Source organism: Centropristis striata, chromosome 18 (assembly GCF_030273125.1).
Source record: "Centropristis striata isolate RG_2023a ecotype Rhode Island chromosome 18, C.striata_1.0, whole genome shotgun sequence".
NCBI lineage: Eukaryota > Metazoa > Chordata > Actinopteri > Perciformes > Serranidae > Centropristis > Centropristis striata.
This window is the reverse complement of record NC_081534.1, coordinates 34992160-35005749: the sequence shown is the minus strand read 5'-3', so window position 1 is coordinate 35005749 and position 13590 is coordinate 34992160. Positions and strand designations below refer to the sequence as shown.

The following is a 13590-nucleotide window of genomic DNA, read 5'->3' as shown; positions in this document are numbered from 1 at the left end:
ACTTTTAAATTTTTCAAAAAAACATTGTTCAGCCAATCAGCATCAAGAAACATTCCTCCTGTGCAGTTAAACAGCAGGATGTGATCAAAGTGATCCTGATGATGAAACATTTACATTCTTGTTTTTTTAATTCCCCTACCTTTTCAAAAACAGCCTATGGACAAGTGTTGTGAATTAGCACTTGTGCTAAAACACTTAAACAATGCATCTGGTCTGTCCAATGTAATTGCTATGTCCATATCAAATAAACACTAAATAATAATAATAATAATAATAATACAGATTCCTCTGGTAGGATTCTCACCTGCTGAACTCACTTCAGGTCGACTTACAGACACTTTCCATCTTCGTGTGTCGAAGAAACTCTGTGAGAGAAGAAGCTGCTCGTTTCCTCTTCCTGGTGTGTGTGAGCGTCTGAGATGAGGAAGTCAAACCCTCAACACTTCACAGTGACGTGTTTCAGAGTGAGACATCAGGTGATGTAGTTCTACTATCTGTCCACTAAATGGTGCTGACTAACCATCAAAGAAGCTAAAGAAAGATGATAAGGACAAACAGTCTCACCAATGAGACACAGTTTGAGTTTGTAAAGTCTGAAGTGTTTTGAGGTACTTGTACTTTGCTTGAGTCCTTTTAATGTAACTTTATACTTTTACTTCACTACATTTTAGACCTCATCACAGAATATTAAGTCGTGAAAATGAGCCCTACATTGAGAAAATGAAAACACAACTGACATAAATGTATCAGTAATAAAAATACAATAATACATTTTGGAATACATGTAAAACAATCTGAGAGGGTCCATTATGCATCACGAGTACTTTTACTCTTTTTACTTTAAGTACATTTTAATACTTTTGTACTTTTATTTTTGTAGTTTTGACTGCAGGACTTTTACTGTATGGAGTAATTACACAGTATTGTGTTAGTACTTTTACTGCAGTAAGGGATCTGAATACTTCGTCCACCACTGGTTATGCATCTCTCTGTGGTCGTTTTCTGTATTTTCGTAGTTGTTTTGTTTCATTTTGTGTGAGGACCAGAAGGAGGGGGGCGGGTCCTGCAGCTGGACCGGGACCAGCAGGAGGGGGGCGGGTCCTGCAGCTGGACCGGGACCAGCAGGGGGGGCGGGTCCTGCAGCTGGACCGGGACCAGCAGGAGGGGGGCGGGTCCTGCAGCTGGACCGGGACCAGCAGGAGGGGGCGGGTCCTGTTTATTCCTTATTTTAATTTGACAGATCTTAAACATACTTTAATGTTTATTCATCTAATTCTTTTATTTATTAATTAATTTTTTAAAGTCATTATCTGACAGATGTTGAATGTTCAGTACTGATGTTAATAATAATAATAATAGGAAAAATAAATCTGAATTCCATTTGAACTTATTTAATATTATTATTATTATTAATATATGTTCTATTTTTAGCCAACGTTTAGACTTTTTTTGGACTACTACTAATATTACAAAAAAAATACATGCAATTATAAAAAAAATTAAAAGGTTATTACTAATTTTTTGCTCATGCAGCAATAATATATTGATATAATTTTCTGTTTTTATTCCCATTTGACTTTTTATCTGTCCTTTCCCCCACTGGGCACCAATAAGCTTCATCTCTTGTTCTAACAATGGACAGTCAGTCCTCTGCTGCCCCCTGCTGGCTGCTCCTGGTTATTACATCAACACAACCTGAACTGTAAATGCAACAACCAAACAGATAGAATGTCTTGGATCAAATTTAATTTAAATTAAAATTATTATTTGTATTAGAACTGCATGGTTATGGGAAAACACTTGAAAAAAATAATTTGTGTAAAAAAGTTGCTGACATCACTAACACTAATTTACAGCAACAGAAAATCAAATTAAAGTTTTTTTTTTTTTAATTATTTTATTTTATCAGTTTTATTGCATTTCATGTTGTTGTGGAGAACTTAACTTTTTTTAAACAAAGTATTTAAACCCAGTTAATTCATTTTACATAATCATGTTTCATGTATTATTATTATTTTAAGTTATATTTTATAAAGCCACATCTTACATTTTTAATACTTCTACTAATACAAATAATATTGTATGTAAAAATCTATTTTTCCTTATAACTAGAGCAAAAAGTTTTATTCATCAGAAATTTTTGGGAATTAAAATAAATAAAATAGTGTTTTTACAAGAAACACAATAATACCCTTAAATATTTGTATTATTAATGTTACTGTTATTTCTCCTGACAGATGGGACTTCATATTAAATATTAATCATAATTTCTCGTGGTTTTACTTGTTTTCGTCTCCTCGTCTGCTGCAGAGATTCAAACCAGCAACCTTCACCTCTCAAACAGTTTATATTGTTTTATTGATTACAGCAAAACATTTTTAAATGAAAAATATAAACAAAAAAAAGGTCAGAATGATAGAATATAAAATATAAAGTCTACAGTCTGATTATCATTTGTTATAGAAAAGTAAAAAAAGTCCATATTTTGATTCTGATCAGCGAGAATCAGACCCATAAATATAAAGTTTTCAGTGTTTTGTTGTTTCTGTTCCATAAGTGACTCTACGACCTGTGATGTCACCGGAGGACGACCTGTGATGTCACCGGAGGACGACCTGTGATGTCACCTGAGGACGACCTGTGATGTCACCAGAGGACGACCTGTGATGTCACCTGAGGACGACCTGTGATGTCACCTGAGGACGACCTGTGATGTCACCAGAGGACGACCTGTGATGTCACCTGAGGACGACCTGTGATGTCACCAGAGGACGGCGGCGCCTCCTGCTGGTCACACGGCGCTCTGAGGACCTGCTGCAACAACAATAACAACATGTGATTAAATGATACTAATAAACAAAAAGCTTGCAGTTCATATATGTCCATGTGTTTAATCATAAATGTAAATTTAGCAATAAAAAACACTTGATTTTGTTGTTTTTCCTGAAGAATGAAGAAAGTTTTTAAGAGACTTAATATATTTATGTTTTATAATATGTCTGCGTAGTGGGACTTCTATTATTGCTCTGTTTGCATAAATAACATTATCATTATTATTTATAATCGTACTGTACTTTTTAATGTGGCTATATTTTCATATTATTATTATTATTATAAATCTATTATTATTATTATTATCATAATTATTTTAATATAAATATATCTTTTGTTTTAATATTATTAATAATCTTGTATAATTTTCATCAATTCATTATCTTAATTTTATACTTATTATTAACAATATCATTAATCTGGCTGTTATCTCTTCTTTTGTTTGTATTACATTATTATTATTATTATTGAGAATTGTATTCTACTTTTTATTATTCATGTATTATTTCTATAATTATTGTTATTACTATATTGTGTTTCAAATTGTTAATATGAATTATTATTATTATCATCATCATCAATCTATAATTTTTATTTTATGTAAAAAATATTAATAATCTATTATTATTTTTTATTATTCACATTCTATTAACTCTCACTCACATGGCGTGTATAATAATAATAATAATAATAATAATAATAATAATGTGACCTGTGTTCAGCACACTGCAGCACTCTGGACTCGACTCTCCTCCAGAGATACGAAGCTGACATCTCCGGAGCCGAACTCAGAGGTCCGAACCACGATGGGACCCCGAGACGCCTTCAGCTGGACCTGGACCCTGTCCTAGACAGACAGACAGACAGACAGACAGACAGACAGACTTTGAACTTTTTACTCTTGGTATGAGGATTAATTTAACACAGTCATTAAACATATTGAACATGAACATTTTTAAATTGAATTTTTTTAACTCATAGATTAAATGAAATCAAACTTTGGTTCATGTGTCTGTCTGTTTACCTCCTGTGGAGCAGGAATCTCCAGTCTGGTTTCCTCCGGAGCTTTGACCACGATCACTGTCTGCTGCTGGACAAACCAGAGCCGCCGGATGTCTTCGTGAGTCACGTAGGCCGACGTGAGGAAGGGTTAAAGAAAAGAACTTACTGACAGAAACAACCTGCAGAATGGACCAGAAACAACCTGCAGGCTGGACCAGAAACAACCTGCAGGCTGGACCAGAAACAACCTGAGGGCTGGACCAGAAACAACCTGCAAACTGGACCAGAAACAACCTGCAAAATGGACCAGAAACAACCTGAGGGCTGGACCAGAAACAACCTGCAAACTGGACCAGAAACAACCTGCAAACTGGACCAGAAACAACTTGAGGGCTGGACCAGAAACAACCTGCAAACTGGACCAGAAACAACCTGAGGGCTGGACCAGAAACAACCTGCAAACTGGACCAGAAACAACCTGCAAACTGGACCAGAAACAACCTGAGGGCTGGACCAGAAACAACCTGCAAGTAGGACCAGAAACAACCTGAGGGCTGGACCAGAAACAACCTGCAAGTAGGACCAGAAACAACCTGCAGACTGGACCAAAAACAACCTGCAGACTGGACCAGAAACAACCTGCAGGCTGGACCAGAAACAACCTGCAGGCTGGACCAGAAACAACCTGAGGGCTGGACCAGAAACAACCTGCAAGTAGGACCAGAAACAACCTGAAAGTAGGACCAGAAACAACCTGCAGACTGGACCAGAAACAACCTGCAAGTAGGACCAGAAACAACCTGTGGGCTGGACCAGAAACAACATGCAGGCTGGACCAGAAACGACCTGCAGGCTGGACCAGAAACAACCTGCAAGTAGGACCAGAAACAACCTGCAAGTAGGACCAGAAACAACCTGCAGGCTGGACCAGAAACAACCTGCAGGCTGGACCAGAAACAACCTGCAGGCTGGACCAGAAACAACCTGCGGGCTGGACCAGAAACAACCTGCAGGCTGGACCAGAAACAACCTGCAGGCTGGACCAGAAACAACCTGCAAGTAGGACCAGAAACAACCTGCAAGTAGGACCAGAAACAACCTGCAGGCTGGACCAGAAACAACCTGAGGGCTGGACCAGAAACAACCTGCAAGTAGGACCAGAAACAACCTGAAAGTAGGACCAGAAACAACCTGCAAGTAGGACCAGAAACAACCTGAAAGTAGGACCAGAAACAACCGGCAGACTGGACCAGAAACAACCTGCAAGTAGGACCAGAAACAACCTGTGGGCTGGACCAGAAACAACATGCAGGCTGGACCAGAAACGACCTGCAGGCTGGACCAGAAACAACCTGCAAGTAGGACCAGAAACAACCTGCAAGTAGGACCAGAAACAACCTGCAGGCTGGACCAGTAACAACCTGCAAACTGAACCAGAAACAACCTGCAGGCTGGACCAGAAACAACCTGCAGGCTGGACCAGAAACAACCTGCGGGCTGGACCAGAAACAACCTGCAGGCTGGACCAGAAACAACCTGCAGGCTGGACCAGAAACAACCTGCAAGTAGGACCAGAAACAACCTGCAAGTAGGACCAGAAACAACCTGCAGGCTGGACCAGAAACAACCTGCAGGCTGGACCAGAAACAACCTGCGGGCTGGACCAGAAACAACCTGCAGGCTGGACCAGAAACAACCTGCAGGCTGGACCAGGAACAACCTGCAGACTGGGCCAGAAACAACCTGAGGGCTGGACCAGAAACAACCTGCAGACTGGACCAGAAACAACCTGCAAGTAGGACCAGAAACAACCTGCAGACTGGACCAGGAACAACCTGCAAGTAGGACCAGAAACAACCTGTAGGCTGGACCAGGAACAACCTGCAGACTGGACCAGAAACAACCTGCAAGTAGGACCAGAAACAACCTGCAGACTGGACCAGAAACAACCTGCAAGTAGGACCAGGAACAACCTGCAGGCTGGACCAGGAACAACCTGCAGGCTGGACCAGGAACAACATGCAGGCTGGACCAGAAACGACCTTCAGGCTGGACCAGAAACAACCTGCAAGTAGGACCAGAAACAACCTGCAGGCTGGACCAGGAACAACCTGCAAGTAGGACCAGAAACAACCTGCAGGCTGGACCAGAAACAACCTGCAAGTAGGACCAGAAACAACCTGCAGGGTGGACCAGGAACAACCTGCAAACTGAACCAGAAACAACCTGCAGGCTGGACCAGAAACAACCTGCAGGCTGGACCAGAAACAACCTGCAGACTGGACCAGAAACAACCTGTAGGCTGGACCAGAAACAACCTGCAAACTGAACCAGAAACAATCTGCAGGCTGGACCAGAAACAACCTGCAGGCTGGACCAGAAACAACCTGCCGGCTGGACCAGAAACAACCTGCAAGTAGGACCAGAAACAACCTGCAGGCTGGACCAGTAACAACCTGCAGGCTGGACCAGAAACAACCTGTGGGCTGGACCAGAAACAACATGTGGGCTGGACCAGAAACAACCTGCAGGCTGGACCAGAAACAACCTGCAGACTGGACCAGAAACAACCTGAGGGCTGGACCAGAAACAACCTGCAAGTAGGACCAGCAACAACCTGCAGGCTGGACCAGAAACAACCTGCAAGTCGGACCAGAAACAACCTGCAAGTAGGACCTGAAACAACCTGCAGGCTGGACCAAGAACAACCTGCAAACTGAACCAGAAACAACCTGCAGGCTGGACCAGAAACAACCTGCAAGTAGGACCAGAAACAACCTGCAGGCTGGACCAGAAACAACCTGCAGGCTGGACCACAAACAACCTGCAAGTAGGACCAGAAACAACCTGCAGTTTGGACCAGAAACAACCTGCAGGCTGGACCAGGAACAACCTGCAGGCTGGACCAGAAACAACCTGCAAACTGGACCAGAAACAACCTGCAGGCTGGACCAGAAACAACCTGCAGACTGGACCAGAAACAACCTGCAGGCAGGATGAATCGTCTGAAAGGATATGCAGAGTTCTCCTCGTCATCCGTCATGTCTAACAGCTGCTTGGCGCAGCTCTTGATGAGTCCGTCCAGCGTGGACTCCACCGTCTTCAGGTTCTCCAGCTCTCTCTCCAGCTTCTGCGGGTTCTTCCACAGAAAGCTGCCGATCGGAGTCTTTCCTCTGCAGACAGACACAGAGCCGTTTATGCAAAACACGACAAAATACAGATAAAAGTATGTCATTTATTAAAGAAACACTCTACCTGCATTTTCACTTTAAAAAACAGAGCAGATAATACTTTACACGTTACTTTAACATGAAAAATGGGATTTTTACACATTTTTATAAATTAAAGCACATAGCAGAATATTAAGTAGTGTGATATTTTTGGTAAAATAAGGGATGTGAATTCTACTTCTAACTCATTAAATGTAATAATGATAAATCTTCAGATGTTCATGTTGATGACAGCGCCTCGGAAAAATGAAAATAAACCCTCATGAAACGTGTTCAGGACTTACATCCACCTGACCCAGTTGGTCGAGTCCTTCTCCAGGAGGTTGAAGCCCGTCAGGACGTGCGTGATGTCATACACTCGCCGTTTGCGTGTCTGCAAGCTGGCGGCGGCTTCCCGCAGGTCCAGAGCGCCGTCGGGCGCCACCAGCAGCAGCTCCAGGAAACGCAGAGTCAGCAGCCCCAGAGACACGTCTGCACGCCACGACACCGTTAGACCCGGGACGATAAACCTCGACAGAAACTCAGTAATACAACCACAACAATAATCTGTAGAATAAGACTGTGACGGACAATTCTCACTGTTTTTTCAACATTTAACAGATGAAGCAATTCTTAAAAATAATCAGTTTAATCAATGATGAAAAAAAAGAAACATTTAAAAGGTTTATTTATTTTATTCTACTGAAAACACAATAAATAATGTTTCCATCTAAATCTCAATTATGTACTCAAATTTATGATCACACCAATTTAGGTTAAAATATGATATATTTATTTTATTTTTTAATTCATCCACAGAATATTCTCTGGATTTATTGACTGATTATTCAGTCAGAAAATTCACAACATCCCAGAGTCCGAGATGATGTCTTGAAAGCCCAACAATCAGTTGAATCTATTAATGAATCAGTTTAATTTGTATAAAAGAGAGCAAAGCAGGAAATCTGAGGCACTGGTGAAAAAAACATTAAGAAATTATGAAAATAAGCAGTAAATTAACTCTCTCTTTTGTTGTTGCAGCTAAACACAAAACGAAACGTATACTCTGTGAAGAAATACACCTGATTGAGGCAAATTTTCCTACAAGAATAATAAATTAAAGTTTTTAGCCTGAGAATTTTATTTTGCCTGTGTCTGTGCAGAATAATGTGTCAACAGCCCATGTTTACAGTTTGAACCATCACTGGATCACTGTGACTCTGAAGAAAAAACTTTCAAAAGCAGGTTCTGCAGCGTCTTTTCTCTGTGATTTCTAAGTGACTTCCTGGACGTTTGCTGTGGACTAAAGAAGTCTCTCTGATGCTCACCCTGTCTGCTCGCCTGTCTCCTCTGTGGCAGGAAAGCTCTGCAGAGAAAGAGACAACACCATATTATACAGAGTTATCAATTTAATTAAAAACTCTGTCAAACCTACAACACATCTGCTGCATGCGAACATTAAAGTTTGCAGATGTGGCGACACATTTCTATACAGAAAACACAAAAACAATCTTTATTTCTTTTTCTTTACAGATTTAATGTAAAATATGAAATCCAGGAGCAGTGAAATGTGTTACCTGGTGTTCTCCAAACCTCCACCTGGATTCTGGAAAAGTAAAGATAAAGTTGTTTACTTCTCTTTTCTTTTTTATTTCAATATTACGAATAAAATGTCAATTTCACATATAACCCTGTGTAGCCTACAAGCACCTGGGAGGTTTTGAATGCATATTTTCATAAAAAAACATATAATTAAATGATAAATTCTTCAATAACATTTATAATAATCAGATACATCTCATATGAACATATCAGGCTGTTTACACAGAGCTGAGAGGAGAGGACAAGAGAGGCTGGAAACATGGAAGTAACTGAAATGTTTCTACTGATTCCATTTTATTCCAGTTTTTGTAAAAAAGATAAATCAATGATTAAATGAATGATTTTGTTCACGATTTCTGTCATTCTAACTGTGTTATTCTGCACAAAGACTGATTGAGTTGTTCTGATTGTGCTGATTCAACAGAGCTGCAGGACTTAGAGATTTATAGAGATTTATATATTGCAGTGACACACATGGACACAGAGAGTAAAAGTGTAAGAAGAGCAAAAAGAAAATCTGCTTGCTGGGGTTCAAAGGGTTAAAAGTTCTAGTTTGGACAAACAAACATCTGCTTGTATGCAGATAATGCTGTCGTTTACCTCAGAGAGAAACTGAATATTGTCCCAATAAAAAAATACACTAAAATAAAAAAATACAATTATTTCTGAATTCTGAATAACTGAAGTCATAATCTTTACAAATTCATATTAGTTTAACTCATGTCTAGAAGTATTGCTGTCTCTTTTATTTTTTTTGTTGTACTAAAAGAAAAAAAGCAGTGCTATATGCTGAAAAAGTCAATGTTTTCAAATTCACATTAGTTTTATTTGAGTTGTTCCCATTTCTAGCCAGGATTGTGCTGATTCCACAGAGCTGCAGGACTAATAAACTTATATAGATTTTATATATTGCAGTGAAAAAAAAAACAGTTTGCTGGGGTTCAGAGGATTAAAAGTTTAAGTTTGGATGAACAAACGCGTCTTTAGACTAAATTCATATTATTTTCATAGAGAGCTGCAGGACTTTATATAGACTTTATATACATTTCATATACTGCAGTGAAAACAAAGACACAATGAGGAAACTGTGACCCTGAAGGTGTTTGTGTGGTTCAAAGCGTCACCAGAAACCATCTATTATATTCCAGGAGTGGGCAACCTTTACTAACTAAAGAAAAAAAAGAAAAAAAAATGAGAGAAAATCGCGGAATTGAGCCGCAAACCTTACATTGAGTCTAAAATGAAAATTAAACAGCCTAATAAGTCTAAATGAGCCTACCAACATTATTAATAGTCATATTGGGCATCTATGAAGCACATTTTAGTTGACTCAAATGTCTAAACTTTTTTAATATGCTGTAAAAAGGCGATACAATTTTACAATTGAGGAATACAAATAGTTTTTGGTCTACACCATTGATAAATGAACATTTTAATGTAAAAGTATACATATATTTTTTGTCTCAGCCACGGGGAGGCCCTGCAGGCGGCCTGAAGAGCCACATGAGGGTCTGGAGCCACAGGTTGACCACCCCTGGTATATTCTATCAGGAACTATGAACCAGACCTGCTGTGGTGGATCTGGAGCCTCGTCCCCACTTCCCTCGTCCTCGCAGTCTGCGGGGACCCAGCGCTCCTCTTCCTCGGAGGACTCGGCCCCCCAGGGGCTGACGAGGCCCAGCGAGCCGTCCAGGAAAGGGGGCATGATGGGGACGGCGCCGCTGGTGATCCCGCCGGCGGAGAGGTCCTCCGGCAGGAAGTGGTCCTCACAGATGAAGTGCTGCTCCGTGGAGTCGTGCTGCCACGACTGCCTCAGCGCCGCCAGCCAGACCTGGAGCGAGTCATGGAGGATGAAGAGGACCATCATCAGCTGCAGCAGGAAACACACATCTCTGACCGCAGCACGCTCTTTTATTCTTATATATATATATATATATATATATATATATTTATATATTTGTGTCTCTCCCACACCATGTCAACTCTGTAGCCCTTCTAAATCAGATAAGATCATAAAGTTTTTCTAGTTTTAAAAATCTCTAATTTCTTTAGCATCCCAACAACTCTGCTTTAAAAAAATAAAAAATCACTCACTTTGACTTTGGTGTGAAATTATTAAAGAAAATAACATTTTGTCAAATTGTATTTAAAAAGAAATTACTCTCTGGACCACAAGTTAGAAGCTTTAATAACCAAGACTTTGATATTTTCAAATATATTTTTTACAGGACAAACAAATATAAAAAAAAAATAAAAAAAATGAAGTGATGCAGTTTATATATATTTTTGATGGTTTGTTGAGTTTTTATTATTTTATTATTTGTTAATCATTTCTATCATTTCATATTTTTAACTTATGCTCCTGCACCTTATTTGTATCTATTTAATTTTTATTTATATATGTGGCCATGAGTATGTAAATAAAATATATATAAATAACTTACATTGTTATGTCACTGTTTTATTGTGAAAACATGTTTAAATAACTAAACATTTAAAAAAAGGAATAAAATGACAAATTTAAAAACAGGAAGTGGTTGGTTTGTAAAAAAAGCGTCCAATTTCTAATAATAATAATAATAATAACAAAAATAATAAAAGTTAAATGCAGCTTTTCTCTTTTTTAATAATACATTTAGAAAAATAAACATAATAAAATCGTAATAATAATGATAACAATAATAATTATAGTAATAATAATAACAGTAATAATGATGATGATAATAATATCAATAAACAATAACAACAGTAATAATAATAATAATAATAGTTAAATGCAGCTTTTCTCTTTTTTCGAAAATTAATTTAGAAACATAAACATAATAATATCGTAATAATAACAATAATATAAATAATACTACAACTAACAATAATAACAGTTATAATAATAATAATAATAAAAATAATAATAATAACAATAATAATAATAATAGTAATAATAATAATAATAGTTAAATGCAGCTTCTCTTTTTTTTGAAAATTAATTTAGAAACATAAACATAATAATATCGTAATAATAACAATAATATAAATAATAATACTACTTACAATAATAACAGTTATAATAATAATAATAATAAAAATAAAAATAATAACAATAATAATAATAATAGTTAAATGCAGCTTTTCTCTTTTTTTGAAAATTAATTTAGAAATATAAACATAATAATATCGTAATAATAACAATAATATAAATAATTCTACTACTAACAATAATAAGTTATAATAATAATAATAATAGTTAAATGCAGCTTCTCTTTTTTTTGAAAATTAATTTAGAAACATAAACATAATAATATCGTAATAATAACAATAATATAAATAATAATACTACTTACAATAATAACAGTTATAATAATAATAATAATAAAAATAAAAATAATAACAATAATAATAATAATAGTTAAATGCAGCTTTTCTCTTTTTTTGAAAATTAATTTAGAAATATAAACATAATAATATCGTAATAATAACAATAATATAAATAATTCTACTACTAACAATAATAAGTTATAATAATAATAATAATAATAATAGTAATAATAATAAAAGTTAAATGCAGCTTTTCTCCTTTTTCGAAAATTATTTTATAAACATAAACATAATAAAATCGTAATAATAATAATAATAATAACAGTTATAATAATAATAATAATAATATCAATAATACTACTACTAACAATAACAACAGTTATAATAATAATAATACTAACAATAACAACAGTTATAATAATAATAATAATAACTGTAATAATACTAATACTAATAGTAATAATAATAACGGTGCGGTGCAGCTCTCCTCTGGGAACCGGAGCCTGGAACACACCGGGAAGCAGCAGACATGTCCAGCCGGCCCGCAGAGCCTGAGCCCGGGTTACCTGGACTCTCGCCGGGTCCCGGGGGAAGTTGAAGAACCTCTTCGGCGGCCGGTTGAAGACTCTCCGGCTCACCATGCGGTTCGGACACGCGGAAACGACACACTTCACCATGGTCCCGGTCCGGTCCGGTCCCGGTCCGGTCTCTGCTCCGAGAAGACTCACCGCCAATAAAACACGTGCTCGGTTTGTTTATGTCACGTCTCAAGGTGTGCTCTCACACCGGAAAGAGAAGTGTGTGACCCGGATGTACAACCACGGAAGATTTTTATTATTATTATTATTTATTTTATTATTGAGGATCATTTAGAAACATTAAGGGAAACTGGAGGGAAAGTTTATTTATATATTTACAAGGTTTACAAATAAACTTTTTATTTATTTATCATTATAGTTTTTTTTTTAAATTTAATTTATTAAGAAACATGAAGGTATAGAGACTGGAGGGAACGTTTATTTACTTTATTTATATTTATTTATTCATGAATTGAATCTTTAAGGGAAACTGGAGGGAATGTTTATTTCTTTATTTCAATATTTATAAGGTAGGAAGCCGTTTCATTTATTAATATTGTTATTATGATGATTATTATTATTATTATTATTATTTAATTACTGATTACTGAAGATAATTTAGAAATATTAAGGGAAACTGGAGGGAAAGTATTTATATATTTACAAGGTTTACAAATAAACTAATATATATCTATATATATATATATAGATATATATTTAGAGATCTTAATTTATTAAGAAACATGAAGGTATAGAGACTGGAGGGAATGTTTATTTACTTTATTTATATTTATTTATTCATTAATTGAATCTTTAAGGGAAACTGGAGGGAAAGTTTATTTCTTTATTTCAATATTTATAAGGTAGGAAATCGTTTAATTTATAATTATTGTTATTGTTATTATTATTATTATTATTATTATTATTTAATTACTGACGGTAATTTAGAAACATTAAGGGAAACTGGAGGGAAAGTATTTATATATTTACAAGGTTTACAAATAAACTTTATATATATATATGTGTGTGTGTGTGTGTGTGTGTGTGTGTGTATA

At 36.7% G+C, this 13590-nt stretch overlaps 1 protein-coding gene across 2 annotated transcripts; it reads right to left on the bottom strand.

The window, feature by feature from the left end:
- Positions 1-2684: 2684 nt before the first annotated feature.
- On the bottom strand, positions 2685-12682 carry LOC131991177 (transcription factor E2F6-like). Of its 2 annotated transcripts, none has more exons than XM_059356501.1 (9): positions 12524-12682; positions 10213-10476; positions 8621-8649; positions 8372-8409; positions 7349-7535; positions 6853-7007; positions 3857-3972; positions 3545-3679; positions 2685-2814 (listed from the first exon to the last, which is right to left on the bottom strand). In XM_059356501.1, the coding sequence occupies exons 1-8, from the start codon at positions 12632-12634 to the stop codon at positions 3551-3553; spliced, it is 1029 nt and encodes a 342-aa protein (XP_059212484.1). In that variant the 5' UTR covers positions 12635-12682; the 3' UTR covers positions 2685-2814; positions 3545-3550. The 2 variants fall into 2 exon arrangements, with proteins under 2 accessions (XP_059212484.1, XP_059212485.1); XM_059356502.1 differs by having other exon boundaries at positions 2724-2811.
- Positions 12683-13590: the final 908 nt, after the last annotated feature.